The sequence below is a fragment of the Diabrotica virgifera genome, chromosome 3, assembly GCF_917563875.1.
Source record: "Diabrotica virgifera virgifera chromosome 3, PGI_DIABVI_V3a".
In the NCBI taxonomy this organism is placed as follows: domain Eukaryota; kingdom Metazoa; phylum Arthropoda; class Insecta; order Coleoptera; family Chrysomelidae; genus Diabrotica; species Diabrotica virgifera.
Genome location: NC_065445.1, coordinates 254,611,703 through 254,637,749, shown reverse-complemented (window position 1 = coordinate 254,637,749; position 26,047 = coordinate 254,611,703). Strand labels below are relative to the sequence as shown.

At 32.4% G+C, this 26,047-nt stretch overlaps 1 protein-coding gene across 1 annotated transcript in view; it reads right to left on the bottom strand.

Annotated features, from left to right (window-relative positions):
• Positions 1 to 26,047, bottom strand: part of LOC126882399 (juvenile hormone esterase-like) — a 77,952-nt gene that overhangs the window by 34,822 nt on the left and 17,083 nt on the right. Inside the window, exons 2-6 of the mRNA XM_050647313.1 lie at positions 17,431 to 17,568; positions 15,138 to 15,278; positions 11,269 to 11,425; positions 11,016 to 11,201; positions 661 to 845 (exon numbers count right to left, since the gene is read on the bottom strand). Coding sequence (XP_050503270.1) covers positions 661 to 845; positions 11,016 to 11,201; positions 11,269 to 11,425; positions 15,138 to 15,278; positions 17,431 to 17,568 — 807 coding nt within the window. The remainder of the gene's footprint in view (positions 1 to 660; positions 846 to 11,015; positions 11,202 to 11,268; positions 11,426 to 15,137; positions 15,279 to 17,430; positions 17,569 to 26,047) is intronic.

Sequence of the window (26,047 nt, the reverse complement as noted above, 5' to 3'; positions counted from 1 at the left end):
TAGCTCATTTCAAAGGTCTTTTCAAGCACTACAAAAGGTATTAGTGGCATTATACACATAAAATCGACTGTTTCTCTGTTATTTCAAGTTGAATACACTAATTTGAGAATGTACCAAAAAACAAACTACATATCTTCACCTACCATATCTGTTTTTGTATTATAAGTAGACGATTTATGAAGATACGTGTCTCTTTGTTTTTTTTATAACCTACAAAAATGTTTAATATAATTTTTTTAGTTAGATCTATAGTTTTTACTATATTCGGTATTCGCAAAAAAGTGTTCGAAAAGCTATTGTTTCAATGAAAATGGCCAATTTTCAACCACGAATAACTCAAAAAGTATTGAGTTTTAAAAAAAAATTATAGAACAGTTTTTGCTTAGAATTTGGTTCTCTAGCGAATTCCATGGTTATTTTAACCAAAAAATTTTCCACCCAGGAGAAGGGGTGGGAACCACCCCCAAGATAAAAGCACACATCGGGATAGGGTAGGTAATTTCATTAAAATCCATGCGGTAGGATAGAATTCGGAGGTAATATCCTATTCTTGCTCCCATTGACTGGCGTAAATGTCAAGTTACGTTTTTTTGAAAGATCGTCTTTTTACGATACCTACATATATAAAAATTTCTAATTCGACTAAAAATCATTACTTACCGGCTTCTGAAGTATAATTTCAGCTGGGGCCCCTTGAAGTAAATATAACAATTCTTGTGTATTTGTTGAATTAAAATATTTATCTACAGCTTTACCCATATCAAAAGCGTAAATATCAGGGTCATCTTGGTAAACAGGTGGATTCAGCGGTGACCCACTTGCCATTATATAACCTTTTACTAAACCTGAAATAATTGTTAAATCTAATGATGAAAAAGTTGCTGGTGTGACTTGTGAGCACATATTCATGTATGTTAAGGTACGTATCCAGCGTTGGTGCTCCGTGCTCCGTGTAGCAGCTCCACATAGTAGACACTTTAGTGCTCGCCGCTCGCCGCTCGACGCCCACCTTCTTCGATTCAACCGGTTTGCGGTTTATATGTAGGGGAGCGCATGTCGTATCCATTTGAGCAGCTACATGGAGCACGGAACACCAACGTATGGATACGTACCTTTAGGGAAATAAGTCCACTACTCACAATCCTTTCTTTTTTTTATAGCCTTTTTTTTCTATTCGAAATGTCGAATAAAGGCCTCTCCCATTTCTCGCCATTCATCTCTGTTGTGTGTGAGGCGTTTCCACATTGGTCCTGCGACTCTTCTGATGTCATCGCTCCAGCGCATTTGAGGTCTTCCTCTTGGTCTCTTCGCTTCGTACGGTCGCCAGTTTCCAACTTCCTTGCTCCATCTACCATTTTCGAGACGTTCGTTGTGTCCAGCCCATTTCCATTTTAATTTAGCCGCTTGTTCCACGGCATCCCTTACTTTTGTTTTGTTTCGGGTTGCTTCGTTTGTTTGCCGATCTATTAGTGAGATACCAAGCATCTGTCGTTCCATGGCTCTTTGAGTTTTTCTAATCTTGTCCATGTTCATTTTTGTGAATGTCCAGGTTTAAGCTCCGTAAGTGAGAACGGGAAGGATACAAGAATCGAACACTTTGGTTCGAAGGTATTGTGGTATCTTTTTGTCTTTTAGTATATATGAGAGTTTTCCGAATGCAGCCCATCCCATTCTTACTCGTCTGCTTATTTCGGTAGTTTGATTTTCTTTGTTTACCTTGATATTCTGACCTAGATATATATATTCTTTTACATGTTCCACTTTTGTTCCTTGGATGGTTATCGTTGGTTGATCATCTTTGTTCGACATTAGCTTAGTTTTGCTCAAGTTCATTTTTAGTCCTTTTTTTAAGGATTCTCTGTGAAGCTCATCGATCATCACCTTCAGTTCTTTCCAGCTGTTGGCTATTAGTACCACGTCATCTGCATATCTTAGGTGGTTTAAATACTTTCCATTTATCGAGAGTCCCTTTGTTTCCCAATTTAATGATTTAAAGATGTCTTCAAGTGCGGCAGTAAATAGTTTTGGAGATATGGTGTCTCCCTGTCTTACTCCTCGGTTGATTTTGATTGGCCTAGTTTTCATGTCGTTATCCATCGTGACTACCATTTCAGCATGTTTGTATATATTATGTATTAATATCCTATATCTAGAATCGATTCTGCTATTGACCAGTGCTTCCTCAATAGCCCATAATTCTATGCTGTCAAAAGCTTTTTCGTAATCTATAAATGCTAAGCAGATTGGTAAGTTGTACTCGTTAAATTTTTCCATTAGGATCTTTAGTGTGTGAAGATGGTCGCATGTACTGAAGCCTTTTCTAAAACCGGCTTGTTCTGCTGGTTGATATACATCGAACTTTGTTGTCAATCTATTTGTAATTATTTTTGTGAATGTTTTATAAATTTGTGATAGTAGTGATATTGGACGATAATTTTTCAGATCTGTATTGTCACCTTTTTTGTGTATTAAGATTATGTTAGCAGTATTCCATTCCTTTGGTATGTTTCCTTCAAATAGGCATTTATTGAAAAGTATTTTTAGGTATCTGATAACTTCTTCACCGCCGTCTTTCAGCATTTCTGCCAAAATTCCATCGTTACCCGGTGCTTTATTTCTTTTCATTTCTTTAAGTGCATTTTCTATTTCTGCTTCGCTTATTTCGGGCATTAATTCAGAGTTTACGTTTGTTATTTGCCTTTTCAGATTTTGCTTTGAACAGTCGGGGGGATCGTTTTTTGAATGGTATAATTCAGTATAGAAGTTTTCAATTATCTTCGATATCTGAGCTTTGCTTGTTTCTAGTTGGCCTTGTTGATTTTTTATAGCTATAATATTTTTCTTGCCTAATTTCGGTTTGGTATATTTCAGACTTCGATTTTTCTCTATGACTTCTTCTATATGGTCTTCTTGCTGTTTTCTAATGTCGTCTTTTATCTGTTTTCGTATGGCTCGGTTAAGTTCCTTGTATTCTGTGGTATTTCTTTTGTTTCGTGACAAGAGCTCTCTTCGTTGTTTCAGCATATTCTGCGATTCTGCACTTATTTTGGATTTTTTATTTTTATGACGGGTCGCTATTTCAGAGCTGGTATTCAATAGTTCTTTTGTTATAACTGAGTTAATTTTATTTATGCTGAATTGTTCTAGATTCAGTGCTTGGGCGGTTTTTAATTTACTAGCATATTTTTCTTTATCGGCTTTTAGCTTTTCTGTATCTATTTGTGTCGTGTTCTTAAAGTTAGTTCTACGTTTGCTATACCCAATTCTTAGTTTAGCTCTAACCATTCTATGATCGCTTCCCAGAGAGACCGAATTTATTACTGTTACATCTTCTACGATATCTTTCTTGTTACACATGATGTAATCAATTTCGTTCCGTGTTTTTCCGTTTGGTGATAACCACGTCCACTTCCTTTGCGGTTTTTTCTTATAAAATGTGTTCATTGCAAAATATGTGTTGCTATGTAGGAAGTTCACAAGGGTTTCTCCTCTATCATTTCTAACACCATAGCCGAATTCACCAATATAGCTTTCAGTTTCTTCTAGTCGTTGTCCGATCTTAGCGTTGAAATCTCCTATTATTAGTGTATAGGTGCTGTAATAGCACGTGTTGGTTTCTATTATTTTCTCGTAGAACTCATCTATCTCTTCATCGGGATGTGTTGAAGTTGGGGCGTACACTTGAATAATTTTTAGGGTGATTTTTTCGTGTATATTCATCATAATCATTGCAATTCTTTCCGAGATTCCCACATATTGTTCTATTCTACTAACATATTTCTTAGAAACCAGAAATCCTACGCCGTTTAGACTTTGCTCATCGTGCCCATTGTGCCCTCACAATCCTTACTGGGTTTTATTTAATTGAATTCAAAAGAGTTGGGCGACCGATTTCGCTGTTTATAAATTCTACAGCATCTTCAGGCTTAGCCTTAGTTTACTAAATCACGCCTATGGTAACACCGGAAAACTATCTTTTAACACTAGTAAAAGTATCCTAACATGTGTAAACTGTTTGTCAAGTTTGAACAAAAAATATTGAAAGGTGTTAAAACAAAGAGATAAAATCTTTTTAGAATATTTGTAATAAAACACTATATATATAGTCTTGATAAGCAGGCAGAGCTGGGCCGAGTACTGATTAATTGTACTCGGGTACAAAGTACCGGGTACTTTTCATATTTGAGGAACGAGTACAGAGTACCGAGTACACTGCTCAAAAAAGTACTCAGAGTACAATACTCTAAATACAATTACCCGAATTTCTCAGGTACTTATTTCGAGTACATTTGAATATAGAACCCGAAAGAAGGTAAGAAGGTTATAGTATTAATTATCTCTGCCACTCTAAACATATTTATTTATGAGTCATGAAAACATAAATTAACGTACAATTCCAACTTAAATAAAAAAATAAGAATTTTCAAAATTGATCATTGATTAATACAGTAAAACCTGTCAGTACCGGCCACTACAAATGAAGGAACTATTGGCCGATATAGAAAGGTGGGCGGTATTTCCAGTTTTTGTAGTCCACAAATACATAAAGAAGAATTGTAAATTTGTTTATTTTGTTCATAAAAGCAAATATAATTCTATACATACAGGGTGTCCCGGAAAATAGTGCGTTCCTTAAAGGTATAGGTAGAAGGCACCATGTAGAACAAAAAACTTTTATAACATTTTTTTCTAAATGCAACCGTTTGACCAAAAAATTAAAATGTATTTTGGTATGTAAATTTAAATCTGACAACTATGTGCGGTACGCAAATTTAAGCATAGACAGTCCCATGTAAATAGATAGAAAATAGATAGTAAACAGATAGTTTTAAAGAATCCTGTTTAGTGTCAATGCCGAAAATGTTTTCGAATAGTGAGTGTATTACCTATACCTATTATGTTATTACCTATGAATGGTGTTTGTGAAAGGTTACTTGAAACATCTATTCGGTATAATAATTATTTTCAAGTAAGTACAACTTAGTTATTTCAGTTCACAAGTAAACAAATTACTGAGACATTATCTAGTGTATTTAAGTTCCACTGTAAACTATTAAAACTATGTAATTCAGTTAAAGCCCTCAGCAATACTCAGCATTCAACCCATTTAAACCTTACTAAATACATAATACTAGTTCAGTTAAAAGATGTGTTTTTATGTTAAAAGATGTGTAATTCGTTTAAAATTATGCAATAGGTATTTCAATACATTTCAAAAGAAAATATTTTTAGTAACCAAATCGTAAATACATAAGTATTACCTACTATTAAGTTGGATTATTTTAAATACTGTTAATCACAATCACAAACGAGTTTTTATTATCTGTTATTATTCCGTAGTGCGTACGATGTTGCCAGTTTATTAAAATTTCCAAACATTAAAATACAGGTATATGGAAAACAATGTTAACTTTTTTTTGGAAACGGTTAATTTTAGAAAAAAATGGTATAGGACTTTTTTGTTCCAAATTGTGTATTCTCTCCATACCTTAAAGGAACGCACTATTTTCCGGGACACCCTGTATACGGAAACTACTTTAATATCCTAATACAAAACAAAACTAGGTAGGTACTTACTATACTACGGAAATAACAGATTGATGTTTTATTCACTTTTATTTTTTTATAATATCCTTTGATAATTTGAGTTTTTACACCATATTTTTCGGCCAGCTTTTTGTGAATTTAAATCATACTTATAAATAGTGACAAACGTTTCTCTTTTACAACGCTTTTACGACATTTTATTATAGGATTTTAAGAACTTTGGGACCGCCGACCCGATGCAGGTTATTTTAATCTCCTGTTTAGGCAGATACAATAGGTCCTAATAAATAGTACGGGGAATGTACATCAACAAATAGACAAAATTATTTTGACAAAATTAATTTGGCCAACCTTATAATTTAATTTCTATAAAATATGTGAGCTTTAAAAATATGTGATTATTTGGCCGCTGCCGTATTATAAATATGGCCGTAAATAACAGGTCATAAATAAGGGAATATACTGTTATGCTCTACCTTTTCTATTTATTTAGATTAATTAGCAAATTCTTAAGTTGATTGATTATCCAATTATTTTATTTATTGCCCATGTAAAGACATAATAGTGTAGGAAACAGAGGTTGAACCTTGCAAAATGGACACAAGTCCGGTTTTATTTTTTTTCTGGCATATCAAGGGGTGCTTATTATAAGACTAACTTTTTCTGAAAAAATTTCGCCCCGGAACCCCCCTTTTCACCCCTTTAAAGGGGGTAATTTATGGTTTTTGCAGAACGTAGCCCTTCCTGTACATTTTACAAAAAATTTCTTTTATAGAAATATGAAGAGGACTATATTTTCTACGATTTATTTCCAACAGCATCTCTCTATCATCCACCGTTTAGCAAGGGTGGCGCCCCAAAGTTGACAAGTTTTTAAAAAATATGTTTTTAAAAAAAATATATTTTTCCCTAACTGTAACGGAAATTAAAAAGGAATGCTGCGGAAATTATTCACAAATAGATGATTGATTTTTTGGTATAGGTTTCACTTTAGGGTAATTGCCCTTTTTTTAATTACAGGGTGTTACATTTTAAAAAACCCCTTTTTATACCATCTGAACCGTTTATGCTAGAGTAAAAAGACTTTCAGTGATTACCCATGTACTGGTGTTATTTACAAATTTGTATAATGCACCCCCATTTTTTCCCAGAACCACCCAAAAAAAAAAGAAGAATTAATAAATAAAGTGATTTTCTTGGAATCCTTCACACACAATGCCCTTCATTAATATGCTTCATATATCATTTTGTGCAAGTTATTATTACCCATGCCTGGACACTAAAAGCGATTTCCTAGTACAACCCCTGTAGCCAAAAACAATAAATAAAATGGGGGGTTGAAATTTTTTTTTTGTTTTTTGCTTTTTGATCCATATGGGCATATGCTTCATCAATAGTGCTTTTCAAAAATATATATGGTTATTGCAACATCCCTGCGCAAACCACCCCTATCCTTGAAAATATACTGCAGAAACTACCCCTATACCTTATCCAGCATGTTTTTACGATTTTCTCATTACCTATTCATTTTTTTTAAACAAAACTTACACAAGGTTAAAGACCACTATTTACTCTAAAAATTAGGTCCTATTCATTTTTTTCGTTTAAGCAACCGTTACGGCACAGTGGCGCCGTAAACCTCATATATGCTTTGACGGGCTCCAGTTTTTGTTTATTTTTTCGTCATCTGTTTGTTTTATTGATAAAGTACTTATGTAAAATAAAACAACACAGTGTAACCTACAAATCATGACCTATGCACATTTTACATTCTTTGCTCCCCAAAGCTACAGTGGTGACCCAAAATAAATTTTTTCATATTTTGCCACCTACACACATTTTATTGCGTTAATGCTACCTTAATAGCACAATATTCACCCTTAAGTGGTCGCTAAGCAGGGGCGGATCCAGGGAGGGGTGATGGGGGCGATCACCCCCACCCCTCTCAAACCAAGTGATATTATATTTGAAGATTATAAAAATATTCATTTATTTTTATAGAAATATTTATATTATATTAATATTATTTTTATAAGAATGACTTTTTATGCTTTAGCGACAGTGGCGGATCCAGAATCGTTAAGAGGGGAGTGCCAATTGGTTAAATCTCTATAAAAATAAATGAATATTTTTATAATCTTTGAATATAATATCACTTGGTTTGAGAGGGGGGGGAGGTGATCACCCCCATCACCCCTCACTGGATCCGCCACTGCGTAGCGACCACCTAAGGGTAAATATTGTGCTGTTAAGGTAGCATTAATGCAATAAAATGCATGTAGGTGGCGAAAATATGCAAAAATTTATTTTGGGCCACCACTGTGGCTTTGGGGAGCAAAGAATGTAAAATGTGCATAAGTCATAATTTGTAGGTTACACTGTGTTGTTTTATTTTGCATAAGTACTTTATCAATAAAACCAACAGATGACGAAAAAAAAAACAAAAACTGGAGCCCATCAAAGCATATATGAGGTTTACGGCGCCACTGTGCCGTAACGGTTGCTTATACGAAAAAATGAATAGGACATAATTTTTAGAGTAAATAGTGGTCTTTAACCTTGTATAAGTTTTGTTTAAAAAGAATACATAGGTAATGAGAAAATCGTAAAAACATGCTCGCCAAGGGATAGGGGTAGTTTCTGCAGTATATTTTCAAGGATAGGGGTGGTTTTCGCAGAGATGTTGCAATAACCATATATATTTTTGAAAAGCACTATTGATGAAGCATATGCCCATATGGATCAAAAAGCAAAAAACAAAAAAAAATTTTCAACCCCCCATTTTATTTATTTTTTTTTTGCTACAAAGGTTGCACTAGGAAATTGCTTTTGGTGTCCATGCATGGGTAATAATAACGTGCACAAAATGATATATGAAGCATATTAATAAAGGGCATTGTGTGTGAAGGATTCCAAGAAAATCAATTTATTTATTAATTCTTCTTTTTTTTTGAGTGGTTCCGGGGAAAAAATGGAGGTGCATTATACAAATTTGTAAATAGCACCAGCACATGGGTAATCGCTGAAAGTCTTTTTACTCTAGCATAAACGGTTCAGATGGTATAAAAAGAGGTTTTTTAAAATGTAACACCCTGTAATTAAAAAAAGGGCAATTACCCTTAAGTGAAACCTATACCAAAAAATCAGTCAATTATTTGTGAATAATTGCCACAGTATTTCTTCTTAATTTCCATTACAGTTAGGGAAAAACGTATTTTTTTTAAAAATATCTTTTTTAAAAACTTGTCAACTTTAGGGCGCCACCCCCGCTAAACGGTGGATGATAGAGAGATGGTGTTGGAAATAAATCGTAGAAAATATAGTCCTCTTCATATTTCTATAAAAGAAATTTTTTGTAAAAGTTACAGGAAGGGCTACGTTCCGCAAAAACCACAAATTACCCCCTTTAAAGGGGTGAAAAGGGAGGTTCCGGGGCGAAATTTTTTCAGAAAAAGTTAGTCTTATAATAAGCACCCCTTGATATACCAGAAAAAAAATAAAACCGGACTTGTGTCCATTTTGCAAGGTTCAACCTTTATTTCCTACACTATAACTAAATTCCAATTAAATTTTCCAATCAATTTTATTATCAGGGCTAATTTTGTATTTGATACAATACCTGTAATCTGTGGGTTCTAGTATTTCTAGTTGCTTACTTCTTCCAGGGTAGAAACAGGGAAATTGACAACACTCAAATTCATATAAATGTAATCTATTGTTTTTATTAAATGCCGTGTACATATGATTCAAAAATATTAAAATTTAACTTTGTTGCAACAATCTCTAACTTAGTAAATTAAAACTCTAACTCTGATATCTCCTTGTTTTGACAAAATTATTTATTTAATTAGTTACTTATTTACTCATACTAAATTGAATGAATTTTACTTTTCTTCTTTTGAATTGATTTCTCAAATTTGAAATGACTAACTGTGTTACAAAAATATTGTTCAATAAACAAGTAAATAAATATGGTCTTGATATAAATAACTTTTCTCCATTCAGAGAAATGATTTGACTAACCTTTTATTCTTCACTCCCTCGTTTTCTGGATTGCGCTGTCCTTGATTCTCTCAACACGTACTCTCTGGTTGTTGCAAAAAAATCCCCCTCGTCAAAACTGCTTCCAAGAAAAACACACAGGACTTGCTCGAATATCTAGTGCACAAACAAAACAAAGGAATCTCCCTCGGACCAGGAAATTAGCTCTTCAACCGGTCGACGATTTGGTTTCAACTTGATTCTGCTCGCAAAGGCTGATCACACCAACTCTACACTGATTCTACACTTTTAAAAAACTCGGCTGCCTTCTCTCGATGTTCATTACACACTTTTAAAACTCGACTGCCTTCTTCCGATCTCATTTACACAGTGACCTTATTTTTCTCTCAAATCCATACTCTCACATCCATTATCCCTTCTCCCAATATTTTTCGTCCAATCAACAACAACCTCTCTCAAACCATTTATTTCTTAAGAAACCCAATATTCTTCCACATAACTTTTTCCAATTTGTCAAATTTCAAGGAAAATCATAATTAGTTATTTTCTACTCTCTACTTTTACAACTAAAAATACAGTTTGTATACCACATTAAAATACCTTCCTGGAAGGATCTGAAAAACGTTATTGTCCCGTCATCGCTCTCTACACTTTCTAATCACCGAAATGTTTTGTTAATGCCACCGTTCATTTCGTCGAATAATTATCACTAATCGTTTTAATTTTTCAGAAACACTTGTTTACTAGTAAAATTAAATTCTAAACAAATTTGGCCATATACAGGGTGATGAAAAAACTATCATTTCATGGTCGTTGATATAAATTTAATTTTCTTTTGAATTTCCTTATAAAAACAATTCCACAACAATACATATAATTGGTTTGGGGAACTTTGAAACCGGCCGTAAGTACAGGTGGCCGGTAACACAGGTTTTACTGTAATCAGTATAACACCACACACACTCATTGATTAATTTAATTGGCTTTTAATATAACTAATTTTTCAAAGTTTCATCAGTTCTTCAGAGCATTTCTTCGAGGGCTATTAATTATTATGGCATAAGAGAATAGGCGTTTGCTTGGCTTTGCGAATGGACTGATACTGAAAACGGCGTTTTGCATGTTGCTAATAATTTGCTGTCCCACATGCAGCGACAAGTTTAGACTTGCAAAAAGTACTCGGAAAATGTACTCGGAAAAATACTGGTATAATAAACTCTTGGGTACCGGGTATTTTACCCATACGCTATACGGGTACTGGGTACTGAGTACCCAAAATGCACTTAGAGTACAAAATTCGGGTACTTGTACCCGGGTATTGCCAGCTCTGTAAGGAGGCATATTTTATTTAAGTGTTTTAGGTTAAATCTTCGTATTTTGTGCTAATGTTTCTCCAGTTACTATATGGACAATTCTTAATGAAACACCCTGTATAATGAAAAAAAAAATAAGAAAACAGTACCAACCTTTTGTAAGTGGACTCATCTGAAGATTACCAATACACATTGCTCCGGCACTGTGTCCCATAAGGGTAACTTGGTCTTTATCGCCTCCAAAAAGATTGATGTTTTTATGTACCCATTTTAGAGCTAGAAGCATGTCTTTTATGCCTAAGTTGCCTGGAATCACACCATCTGATGTCGCTAGAAATCCTTTTAAAGTAAAAAATAGTTACCTATTAGTAAAAATGACTAAAATAAAGGCATTAGATTTACCTACCAAACGGTCCTAATCTGTAGTTGATTGTGACTATAATAATGTCATGGTCCATCAAGAATCTTGGATTGTAATATTCAAAAGCTCCGCTCTCAAATTTATAAATACCTCCGTGTATATACATCAGAACGGGTAAAGAAGGGTTTGTGAAATTTAAGTTCTAAAAATATAAGTACCTATAGATAGTATTAATACATATTATTTTGTATGGGATTAAACCTTCTTCTCCTTCTTCCAAGACGCCCAATCTATTAACCTTGTGTTGGAACGGCTTATTGTCTCACAATATCCCTAATTTTTGACAAATTTACACTGAGTTGTTAACTTTGTATCTGAGACTCTGTCCTTGTATATGCATTTGTTGACATTCTGTTGGAGACTCCATCCTATCGATAAAAGACATTTTCAACAAGGTGCAGTGCCGGATTTAGGGTACTTGCAGCCCTAGGCCAAATTACCCCGAGCGGCCCCCGATAACTTCACGATTATGTAATTAAAGCATAAAGCACATAATATTAATACAAAACGTTTATTTTAATTTTACTTTTTAAAATTGGTACAACATTTGGTACTACAAAAAGTACATTGGTAAATCACATTGAACATTTTGACAGGCGACATTTTGCGCCTCTGTCCTTAATTGTTAAAATTAAATAGCATTTGTTTCATCCTGGGAAAAGTAGATACATGTGACAGCAAAAGACTAAAAAAGCCGAGTTGAAAAGACATTATAAGTAAAAGAACAAGCAAAATAATATGAACTGTATAACAGTAATAGGCTACGGTACTGAAAAATGAAAATATTAAGAATACCACAAATAAACTTTTAAATCGTTAAATTATCACACAATTCTCTTATACTGAAAAACGTCAATGTCATGTTCTTAGTTTCTTAGTTTTAATAAAGTTGGATTAGTGATTAATAGGCGAGCGGCACACCCCTAATTTGAGGCTTAGAAATAGAAAAAGCGACCATGATAGGTGAATGGCAAATTTTAGTCATTCTTCATATTTTCGAGGTCGCTGAATCCGAATACGAAGTTTATTTTTATCCAGAATTGGTGGAACATGTTCAAAAATTAAATTTTATGCAAAAATGCGGTCGCGATCAATATTTCCTTTTGAAAATTTTACTGTGTCATCTTTGAAGTATTTAGATAACAACGAGCTTGGTCCAAAATGTTGGAACAAATTAAACGAGGAGTTGTTAATTTTTAAACATTTTGTCGTCAGATTTCGTTAGTTTCATGTTTACCTACTTAAAAAAGTTGAGTGACAAACTTTTTAATTTATAATTTTATTCAACACAGCAATATAATATAATTCATGAAGATGTTTCACGCAAAATTTCAAGTAAAAATATACAATAAAAAAAAGTTATGTGACTTTATAGGCTTACAAAAAACGCTTATTTCTCGCGATACTGACCACGGTGTGGTGAATAGCTAATTTTGGTCTTACACTATGTTTTTGATGGTACGGAAAACGAAAATGAGGTTTATTTTGAATTTTAGATGGGGGAACATTGTCAAAATCCCAATTTTACCTTAAAAATACAAAAGAATGAAATGACGTTTTTCTTAAAATTAAAAGTTGCTCCATTTTTTTTTCTATAAAATATTTTATTCTTTGTACCTTAAATTTTAACAAAACTTAATTAAAAAGCTAAATTTCAAATTTTGTCACTCAACTTCTGCAATTAAACTTTGCAATTCAGGAATCTGCACCTTTTACTTTAAACAGTTCATTACTTTTATAACAAAAACACAAAGATTTAAACAGATACCATTATCTTCAGATAAGTAAGAGATATATACTGTAAAAATTTCAGAAAAATATATTAAAATGGAACAGAGTTTTAGCGAGTTAAAAGTAGAAAAACGTGATTTCATTTTTTTTTATTTTTAGGGCAAAATTGCGATTTTGCCAATGCTCCCCCACGTAAAATTGAAAATAAACCTATTTTCGTATTCAGCACCATCAAAAATATACAGTATGACCAAAATTAGCCATTCACCACACCGTGGTCATCACACCACACAGTATCTCGAGGAATAAGCTTTTTTTGGGGTGTGTCGCTCGTTTATAAAGTCACATAACTTTCTTCCTGTTGCATAATTTGACTTAAAATTTTCCAGAAAACTTCTTCATGAATTATATTTTAATGTCGTGTTGGTTAAAATTATAAGCTAGAAAGTTTGTCACTCAACTTTTTTAAGTAAACATGAAACTAACGAAATCTGACGACAAAATGTTCAAAAATTAACAACTCTTCTTTTATATTGTTTAAACATTTTGAGTGAAGCTCGTTGTTATCTAAATACTTCAAAGATAACACAGTAAAATTTTCAAAAGGAAATGTTTACAGCGACCAAAGATACAGCGAAGTAAATTTGAAAAATCATCAAAATTGATTTTTCGCATTATTGTATAAAATTTGATTTTCGAACATATTCCACCAATTCTAGATAAAAATAAACCTCATATTCCAATTCAGCGACCACGAAAACATAAAGAATCACCAAAATTGGTCATTCACTTTAAAGTTGATTTTCGTGGTCGGTATAACGTAATTTTAGTGGTTGCTGCCGCTCGCCTATAACTATTGACACTCACTCCACTCCATACTCATAATAAATCTCATATCTAAACTATAAACACTCACTTTTCTACCTTTTTTTTTTGCTGCAAAATCTAATCAAATCGTTAAGGCTTGAAAAAGCTCTTAGCATTTGAAACAAAACTAACCAAACTAGACAATCTAGAATCTTCGTCAATTTTTTATTCTTTTCAACACGCTTTCTCCAGATGCATTAGATGTCATCATGCATAGTAGAATGCGCAAAGCCGTGTCCATATTCGGACACGGCTTTTTTTACACATTTTTTTTACCAAAAAAGTTTTTTTACGAAACGCTGCGGCCCCCTTTTGCTTGCGGCCCTAGGCCGGATTTCGAAAGAGACAGTAAAAACGATGTTACTGAAGAAATAAGAGACAGAATCCAATCGGCAAATCGCTTTCTATTCGCACTGGATACGCTTATAAAATCAAAAAATCTTACAAAAATTCAAAGACCAAAATCTATAAATTCATCGTCAGACCTGTTCTAACATATATGGATGCCAAACATGGACCATGACCAAAGCAAACTAAGAAAAGCTCAGACGTTGTGAATGAAAAATACTTCGGACCTCACCACGACATCACCACAAACCAGTATGGGATCAGAACCAATATCGAATTAAAAGCTCTCTGCAATGACGCTGATATTGTTCAAGAGATTAAGATGCAAGGTGGATAAAATTAATAACTGGGTAAGAAACAGAAGAATAGAATGGAATGACCACATAAGCCGAATGACAACAAATAGGGTACTCAGGAGAGCGAGAGACGGTTCCCCAATAGGAAGACGATCAGTGGGAAGACCACGAAAACGATGGAACGACAGCTTACTAGAGGCACATTGAAAAAACAGACAGAGTCATGTCTATACAAAAAGAAGAAGAAGAAGAAATTAAATCACGGCGACTAAGATGGGCAGGCTACGTGCACAGACTTCATAACGAGAGACTTGTAAGACTCGTATGGGAGGATATTTCTACAGTCAAAAGATCACTCGGACGTCCCAGAATGCGATGGAGAGATAACATCCAAGCAGATCTCCGGAAAATGCACATTCCATTTGACCCTTGGTTGATGGAAGACCGAATAAATTGGAAACAAGTTGTACAGTCAGCCAAGCCTAGACCCACCCAGTGTTGTAGCGCTACGTGATGATGATGATGATGATGATGATGATGATGATGATGATGGTGATGATGATGATGATGTATGAACTAGGATTCAGAAATTATTAATACTAACTGTCTTACCGATACAGGAGAGTAAACGTTTAAATATAAACAATCCTCTGACATTCTTAGAGAACTCGGTATGGGCATCTCTTGCAAACACACTACTTCATTTCTAGTAGCACTTCTAATACCATCCCATGGCTCAGGTTCTTTAGGTTCCTAATAAAAAATAGTTTGTGTATTGTAAAATAAGTTCGTAAATATATATAGAGGTTCAAAATTATGGAATAAATTAATTTTTTCGACAATATAACTTTTTGGAGAAAAATCCCGGGACAGGTCGATTTTTATTTTTTAATTATGACTTTTTTTGAATATATATCATACCAGTGACGTCATCCATCTCGGCCTGATGACATAATCGATGATTTTTTTTAATGAGAATAGAGGTCGTGTGCTAGCTCATTTGATAGGTTATTTAATTCTTTATTCAGTAATATAAACATTAATCTAATTATTTATACAGGGTATCCAAAATAATTTGTTTTGGATTAAACTAATTTACACAAAAATAATTTATTTATTTTCAAAAATTTATTTTAACCCTGTCAGAAAACAGAAACAGAAAAAATGTTTATTTGACAAATAAACTTTGTTTTTCGCTTAAATTCAATGTTTAAGCTGTCACTCCTTGCCACTTGGCAGTTTAAACATTTAAGTCAAGAAAAAAGGAATGTCTATTTATCAAATAAACATTTTTTTGTCTTCTGGCAATAGTAAAATGTATTTTGAATTAAATAAATTAAATACATTCTTCTTTTCGTGTCAATTATTTTAATGGGATCGGTACTCACCAGAGGAACCGCAGATGTTCGGACACAATTGAGGCCATGAGAGCCAGAGTTGCCTAACTGATTTTAACAGTACATACTTTACATATTCAAAGAAAATGATCAGAAGCTTACAATGCCCGATTGTTTAAGTAGTTTTATGTTGACCAAGAATCATTATTGGTCAACATACAATTACTAAAACAATCGGACATTGATAGCTTCTGATCATTTTCTTTGATTATGTAAAGTATGTAATGTTAAAATCAGTTAGACCACTCTGGCTTTCATGGCCTCAATTAGCGTCTCTTTTCAAAAAAAATGTCGACTTTGTTAAGTAACGAGACATTTGCTTAACAAACACACACGTTACACTAGGTAACTATCTGATTGGCAAAATCCACTGTACCATGCCAATGGCCATTAGTTGTTGAGGCATTAAGCTAAATAAAAAAATATTTTAATTTTAAAAATATTTTTTTGGACACCCTCTATTAAAAATTATGTTAATTTTCATATCACTGAATAGAGAATTGAATAATATTTCAAATGAGTCAGCACACGACCCCTATTCCCATTTCAAAAATCATTGATTAGGTCATCACGACCAGATGGATCACGTCACTAGTATGATATTCAGGGTGTCCCAGACTAATTTATCCAGGCTATATCTCTTAAACGAATAGAGGTTTTCCAATGGGATAAAAATTGATATATTCCATTTGTAATACACTTTAATATGACGTAGAAAAAAAAATCATCTCCTAAATATTCATCCGTTAGTTACAACCACTAACTTTAATTTTTTTAATAGCACCATATATATTTTTTTATCGTTTTCAATGTGGTCTCCTATCGTCTATTCAACAGATTTTTTAAAATAAAATCGGTTTGTAAATAATCCACAAAATATCAGTTTTTTTTTTGTTAATTATGGTATAGTTAATAAAAATTAAAGTTATGGATTGTAACTAAGGGATGAATATTTAAGGGATAATTTTTTCTACGTCATATTAAAGTGTATTACAAATGGAATATATCAGTTTTTGTTCCATTCGAAAATATCTATTCGTTTAAGAAATATAGCCTGGATAAATTAGTCTGGGACACATAACAAAAATAAAAAAATAAACTGATATTTTCTTGATTATTTAAAAACCGATTTTATTTTTAAAAATCTATTAAAAAAATTAAAGTTAGGGGTTGTAACTAAGGATTTTTTCTACGCCATATTAAAGTGTATTACAAATGGAATATACCAGTTTTTGTCCTGTTCAAAAATCTATATTCGTTTAAGAGATATAGCCTGGATAAATTAGTCTGGGACACCCTGTAAATGCCAAAAAATCATAATTTAAAAATAAAAATTGACCTGACCTGTCTCGGGATTTGTCACCAAAGTGGCCTACTCTCGAAAAAATGAATTTATTCCGTAATTTTGAAGCTTTCTGTATATTTACGAACCTTCATATTTTATTCAAAAGTAATTTTCTGTCTGCAAAATTCTTCTTTATTAACAGTAATAATAATAAACTTATTACCTGAAATCTGTTCTCCCCAATAGGTGGGGCTGCATAGGGAATTTCCTGGAAAGCATAGTAATTCTTACCATTTTCACTGCGAAGAATGTGACCTTGAATTTTTCCGTGTGGTAGTTGGACGATACAGTCTATATTTTCCTGCATAAATAATGACATTATGTAAATATAAGTATGATAAATATTGTCATTAACTACAAAAATATTTTAACGATTTAGCAACTTTGCAGGGTGCAACTGCCACAAAAGGTTATAAATTATACCATGATTTTTAGGGATGAAAATAAGTCGATTTGGACTCAGTATGGGAAGATTGCGCCGATTTTACCTGATGTGTGATCAGCTGTGGCCGCTGTGGTTACGATTGCGCCGGACTAACTCAGATGATCCTTAATCCTTTGGTATTTCTGATTGCGTCGCCTTCCGTTGGGACGGAATAACTTAATAGGCGCAATAGGTTATGTATACAGGGTGTCCCCGAAAATAGGGCGTTCCTTTAAGGTATGATGTAATACACAATTTATAACAAAAAATTCCTATAACATTTTTTTCTAAAGTTAAACGTTTCCAAGAAAAAAATTACATTGTTCTCCATATAAGTGAATTTTTATTTTCATAAATTTAAATGACATGGCAACCTGTTGTAGAAGAACTTGTTATTGTTCTTCCTCTTTTTCTTCTTTTATATAGGCAGTACTGCCTGTTTTTCTTCAACGATGCCTTTCATTCTGCCCCTAATTTGTCATTCCAATTTGCCTTGGGCGTCCTATACTTGTCCTGCCTAACGGTGACTTGTCCCTGGCTATTCTTACTATCTTTTATTCAGACGTCTTGCTTATGTGCTCATTCCATCTTCTTTTCTGTTCTTTACCCAGGTATTTATATTGTCTACCCCACATATGAGTCTGATTTCCTCACTTCTTACCCTATCCTGTAGTCCTTTTCCAGCAATCCTTCTTAAGATCTTCATTTCATTGGTTTCCAGATGTCTTCGTGTTTTGCTTGTATCTGGTCTTGTTTCGGCCGTGTAAGTCATAACTGGCCTAATAACTGACTTATATATTCGGGCCTTTGCTTCCAATCTTAGGTGTTTGTTTTTCCAAATTGTGTCGTTTAGGCATCCGGCCGTTCTATTGGCTTTAATTATTTGGTCTTTTACCTCTTCTTCGATATTTTTGTCGGCTGATAGATTAATTCCCATATATTTGACAGTCATTACTTGTTGTATAATTTGATTGTCTAACTCCAATTTGCATTTTATTCGTTCTTTGGCAATTACTAAGCTTTGTTTTTTGGGCTGATATTTTCATATTCATTTCTTTTGCGTTAATGTTGAACTCGTGCAATAATCTTTGTAGGTCGTCTTCGCACTCTGCTACTAACACGGTGTCATCAACGTAACAGAGTATTTTTATCTCTCTATTGCCCATTTTGTACACTCTTTTTTTCTTCACTTGTTTTATTATTGCATCCAACATTACCAACATTATGTTAAACAGTAGAGGGCTTAGTGAATCTCCTTGCCTGATTCCTGTGTTTGTTTCTATGGGTTCTGTTATTATTTCATTGACTTTCATTTCTATTTTATTTCTTACATATATGTTTTCTATCAGTATTAAGATATCCATTGGTAAATTTTTGTCATATAGTAGGTGTATTACATATTTTAATTGGATTCTAGCAAACGCTTTCTCTAGGTCTATGAAACAGAAAATGGCTCGTTTGTTATATACTAATGATCTCTCCGCTATTTGCCTTATGACAAAAACTGCATCGTTACAGTATCTTCCACTTCTAAATCCTTGTTGTTCATCCGATATATTTATGCACGCCATTATTTTCTCCATAAGTATTTTTGTTGTGAGTTTCAGTATAGTGCTCAGTAAATTTATCCCTCTTGTGGGAAATTGTGAGAACTTGTTGTGACTGGAAATTTAACCTAATCCAACGCCTTGTTTATTTACTATTTGAGGTGTGATTTTGAGGTTGTTGACATCAGTAGGTACCTACTTGCAAAATAATTATTTCTTTCTTTAAAAATGTGCCATTTTTACTATTTTCTGAATTAATTAAGGTTTTATAAGGCTCGAAATTTTACATAAATTATAACTTTTACTTAGGGGGAACGGAGCAAAATGCAAAATTTTGACGCATGTAGAAATTTTCAATGTGTTTTTTTTAAATGTATCCATTTTTTTCGAATCCTGAGAAAACTAATAAATACTTTTGAAAAATTTAAACGCAGAAAGAAAGATTACATTATTACCGAGGGTCGAAGGTCCCTGAAAACTTCTATAATGTTTATTTTAATAAGTTACAGGGGTAAAAATAAAAGAGAAAATTTAGTGTCATTTTTAATTGCAAATATTTCATTCAGGAGAAATTTTTTCTTCATTCTAAGGGACTTTCTGCCCTTAGTAATAAAGTAATCTTTCATTTTCCGTTTAAATTTTTCAAAAATACTTACTAAAATACTATTAGTTTTCTCAGGATTCGAAAAAATGAATACATTTAAAACACATTAAAAATTTTGACAGCCGTCAAAGTTTTAGATTTTGCTCCGTTCCCCTTAAGTAACCATGGCTTAAATTTTAAATCCCTAGTAAAAATTATTTGCAACTAATGTTTTGCTGAAATCTATTGAAATATGGAAAAATTTTAAACGAATTGATAAAATGTCAATTATTTACAATAAGAAACACTTTATCTTTTTACTAAATTAGTATTATGTATTTATTAAGCTTTAAAGGTATTGAATACAAGGTGTTAAATACAAGGGATTTTAACTGAATTACATAGTATACAGTGGAAATTAAAAACACCAGACAATATCCTGTTCTATTTATAGATTGGGTCATAATTCAAAAACACAAAAATTTAAATTAATTTCATGAACAATAATTCCTTATTAAGGCTATGGGTACATAATTCACAAATATTTTACGGCTATCCCTACTTTTTCTGTCTTTACACGGCAAATTACGTGTAGTAAAATTCACACTGGTATGGAAACTGCAGATGTAAACATTAGGTTGACAGTGACATTGTCATTAGAAAGGTAGAGATGGCTATTTCAGTTTCGTTCAGTTTTTGAATGTTCTTGGATAACCTTTACTTGTATAAATGATAGGATTATTTTTTCACTAATTATGTATTCAGTGGTTACCATTATTTATATACTATACAAATAGTCGAAAAAGAAAAAAAGTTTATTAGCGGAAACAGAAGACCAACTTAAGATATGGAGGAACATATTATCAGAAGAAAGTCACAGGCTGTTAAAGTCATTCTTCAGAGTTCCCAAAGCTTCATATACCTGGGCAGAGAGCTAAATACTCAACTAGACCACTGAAAAGAAATCATAAGACGCATTGAAATAGCAAGGTCTGATTTCATGAACATGCGTAAAATGCTCTGTAACCCCAAGCTATCAGTCACAATAAGATTGAGAACACTAAAGTGTTATGTGTGAATGTGTGGTCTCTATTACTATATTGTTGCGAGACCTGAACATTAAAACAGTATGACGTTAACAAATTGAATTTATTCGAAATGTGGATGAACCGCCGAATGTTAAGAATAAGCTGGGCCAGCAGAACCACGAATGAAAAATTATTGAAAATAATAAACACACGTCCTTATCTGGTCAATACTATCAAAATTAGATAGACGTCATATGTAGGACACGAAGTCGAAGGTAAAAGGGGTTAAAGAAGAAAGAAAAAATCTTGGCTCTGAAACATCAGAGATTGGACCCACACAACAGGAAATTACTTAATTCATCAAGCCCAGAATAGAGAGAAATTTGCCAAATTGACCGCCAACCTCAATAGAGAAGTCACTTAGGAAAAGGAGCCGAAAATATCATTTTATTATTTTCTTCGAGAAAAAAAAGCGTTAAAACTCTCCATAAAAAGCGAAGGCTTTAATTATAAAATCTTAAAATCATCTTAATTAAAATATGAAGCCAACATTTAATAATTCACTCAAGAAAATGGGCGGAATGCATAAAACGTAGTCGATGCTATTGCTTCAGCAAATAGTCACTACTTTGTAGTATTTTCTTTTACATAAAAGTAGGTGCGTTTGTTGAGAAGAACTTACTACACAACAGAAGTACCTACTACTGACCAGAAGCATCTACTAAAAAGCGTAGCGCCAGCCGTGTCTGCATTACACCAATCGTGATGGAATTAGTTTTCCATGTGCTTGTGATTTGTGAATTCACATTTTTACGTACCAAATTATTAGAATTGTACACGAGTAAAAATGAGTGACTCAGATCCCAAGTGACAAAAGAGTTACGCGAGGATAAAAATGAACAATTGTTATTTGTTAATCTTCTTCACAATTATTAAATTTTATTTAATAAAAGAATCACCCAAAAATTAAGAATCTTCTTCTTAGTTTGTAAATTTTTCTATGACACACATTCCTAAATGCTGTCATATTGTAACAAAACAATACCTACGCCGAAGACGTCCACCCACCAACTTCACTTAAACGGAAGCAAAATACTACTAAACAAGCACATACTTCAAAAGCGTAGTACATTCTTCTATGTAGGCTGGTAAATAGTAGCAAATACTACGGAGAAAAGCAAATACTTTTTAAGTGTAGTGAAATCTTCAAAAATGTAGTACGTACTTGAAGCATTAGCATTTACTACATTTTATGCCACCATGGGCACTTTACTTTATAGCTAAACTCGTACCTATTTACGGTTATCGGAACAAACTCTTATAAAATAATACTCTTATTTGAACTTTAATGACTTGAAATACTTGGATTTTCTATAAATAATATATAAACAATAAATAACTTTTTATTAATTGTACGCCTTAAATCAATTATTATTTTTCAAATACACTATCAATACTATTTAATAAACAACTCTTTAATTGATTTTATTATCATCGTAAAAGCGTTAAAAAGCAGTAGCAGAATGAACTGCTATATCAAAATATCAAAAAAATAGGTCGGACACATCTCTACTTGAGTCTTGAGTCACTGTCTTGAGTCTTGTCATAACATTATATTCGAATGAATGCATTGTATGACAAAGATAGCGAATATTCGATTTCCACGGACATAGTGTCCATTTTTTTCGAATCCTGAAAAAAATAATAAATATTTAAAAAAAAATTTAAACACAAAATGAAAGACTAAATTATTATCGAGGGCCGAAAGTCCCTTAGAATATATAAGAAGTTTCTTTCTAATGAGATATTTGAAATTAAAAATCATACTACATTTTCTCTTAGTTTTTCACCCCTGTAACTTATTAAAATAAACATTATAGAAGTTCTCAGGGACTTTCGGCCCTCGATAATAACGTAATCTTTCATTCTGCGTTTAAATTTTTGAAAAATACTTATTAGTTTTCTGAGGATTCGAAAAAAATGAATCCCCATTTGAATAGCATTGCAGCCGAAAATACGTACCGATCCTCTTAAGAACAATATTACTGATAAATTACATAGTTTACAGTGGAAATTGAATACACCAGACAACGTTTAATATTTCTAATTTAGTTTTTTACATTATGTTTGGACTATCAGTAGTTTGTTTGCTTGTGATCTAAAATTAAATTAGCTGTTTGCACTTAACTGATAATAATTTTTATAATAAATGTTCAAAGTGAGCTCCACCTGCGCGAACACATGCATTGATACGACGAATCTAGTTGTTAGTAATGCCATAATTAACTAAATTATGTCGGATAGTTTCTACAGCATCAAAAATGCGTTCCTGTAATTCAGCTTCTGTTTGCATTTCATGTCGGTTATCATACACTAACGATTTCAGATGTCCCCAAAAATAAAAATCCAGTACATTGAATTCGGGACTTCGTTGGTGGCCACAGAATGAATCAATTCCTATCAATTCAACGATGAGGATAAGTGATATCCAGAAGATTTATCACAGCTCTGGGGCTCCGTGGGGAAAAACAACATTTCACGCCGTGTTTGCAAAGGCACTTCAAGAAGTACCGGCAAAATATTACAAGAAATTTATAGGCCTCTCCATTTAGTATTCTGGGTAATTCATAAAATATTGCACCCTTGATAATGATAAAACTGATATAATATTTGTTTAATACCCAAAATACCTACTTGTTAAGAAATAAGAAATACCCGTTCTTTTGGTACAGAATAAAACTAGATAAAGAATTATGCAAAATATCCAATGTCAATGACATCGAACAAACCAAATTCTTGGTTTGTTTGATGTTAGGGGGCGACCACGATAGGGTGAAAAGATGTAAACACTAGACCCCTACAGGTTTGGTTGATATTTACATTACTTTACCTACCAGGTACAATTGACCTACAAACCTACTAGAGTCGAACCCGCTTATTAGAATACCGGTTAAACGAATATCCCGGTTTAAAAAATAAAAATCTGAGGTCCCAAAACGTTTTTACCCCTGTTAAATATCCCTGTTATTTTTAAATTTTTGAATTGTAAACGTTGTTGCCAGTCTTCAATTTGTACAGGGTGAGTCATGAGGAACTGTACATACTCCTACCTCGTATAGAGGCCCCTATGGGGAATAACAAATGACCATTAAAAAGTGTCTGCTCCCATTGTTTAATACTATACAGGGCGAGTTTCACATTTTGACAGAAATTTATATTCGTCATAATTTTTGAACGGTCAGATCGATGTGTCTATTATTTTGGTCAATCGTTACACTATTACCACCTTATCAACTGATTTATTCAAACTAGAAAAAAATTAAGTCCGGCTTTAAAAAATTAGTTCGTTTGGGTCTTAGAAAAAATTTCACCCCGTATAGTTTTTTTGAAAACTCTAATATTAATTTTACAAATTAGACAAATAGGCAATTAAAATGACATATTTTGACATATTTATTTTTTCCCCACATGATTACTTATTTTTTTATAAAAAAAAATCAAATTTCACTATGAATTAAAAATTTGGTAAAGTGATTAAAAAAAAAAGATTAAAAAAAATTAACTTTTATTACAAAAATTAATTTTTTTAAACAAATATTTGATATATGTTACCACCCAATCAACTGATTTATTCAAACTAGAAAAAAATCAGGTCCGGCTTTAAAAAATTAGTTCGTTTGGGTCTTAGAAAAAATTTCACCCTGTATACGCTTTTTGAAAGCTCTAATGTGAATTTTACAAATTAGACAAATAGGCAATTAAAATGGCATATTTATTTTTTTCCCCGCACGTTTACTTATTTTTTTATTAAAAAATCAATTTTGTCAAAATCGCAATTTTACCATAAAAAAAATTAAACAACGTTTTCCTTAAAATTCAAAGTTTCACCAGTTTTTTTTTCTATAACACGTCTAGATCTAAAACTCTCCATAACACTTCTCTTTGGACTCTATAGTTTAACATAGACGTGATCAAATATAGTCCGTCCGCTATAACTTTTCCCATGCGGTACGATTAATTTTCAATCAAATTAAGTCAAAACAGAAAGTGAAACGTACGCCGATGTGTGTAGTATATAGTATACAGTATACAAAATGTACATACACATCGACGTTCGTTTCAATTTATGTTTTGACTTAATTTGATTGAAAATGAATCGTACCGCATGGGAAAAGTTATAGCGGACGGACTATAGATAAATTTTAAATTTTTTCACTTAATTTTTGCGACTTAACTTTGCAATTCACGAATCTGCACCTTTTATTTTTAAAAACTCATAACTTTTACGAGAAGAAGACTGAAAGTCTACAACAATTGTCATAGTCTTCACAATGGTAAGAGATATGTGCTGTAAAAATTTCAGAAAAAAAAATTTTAAATGGCGTTGTAGCGAGTTAAACCGTGATTTCATCTTTTTTTTTTTCATTTTTAGGTTAAAATTCCGATTTTGACAAATTTGATTTTTTAATAAAAAATTAAGTAATCGTGTGGGGAAAAATACATATGCCATTTTAATTGCCTATTTGTCTAATTTGTAAAATTTATATTAGAGTTTTCAAAAAGCGTATACAGGGTGAAATTTTTTCTAAGACCAAAACGAAATAATTTTTTAAATCCGGGCCTGATTTTTAATAGTTTGAATAAATCAGTTGATTGGGTGGTAACATAAATTAAATATTTTTTCAAAAAAATTAATTTTTGTAATAAAAGTAAATTTTTTTAAATCTATGGTTCACTTTACCAAACTTTTAATTATTATTCATAGTCAAATTTGATTTTTTTATAAAAAATTAAATAATCATGTGGGGAAAAAATAAATATGTAATTTTAATTGCCTCTTTGTCTAATTTGGAAAACTCATATTAGAGTTTTCAAAAAGCGTATACAGGATGAAATTTTTTCTAAGACCCAAACGAACTAATTTTGTAAAGCCGGACCTGCTTTTTTTCTAGTTTGAATAAATCAGTTGATTTGGTGGTAACATAAATTAAATATTTGTTAAAAAAAATTAATTTTTGTAATAACAGTTAATTTTTTTAAATCTATGGTTTACTTTACCAAACTTTTAATTCATAGTCAAATTTGATTTTTTTTTATAAAAAATTAAGTAATCGTGTGGTGAAAAAATAAATATGCCATTTTAATTGCCTATTTGTCTAATTTGTAAAATTCATACTAGAGTTTTCAAAAAACGTATA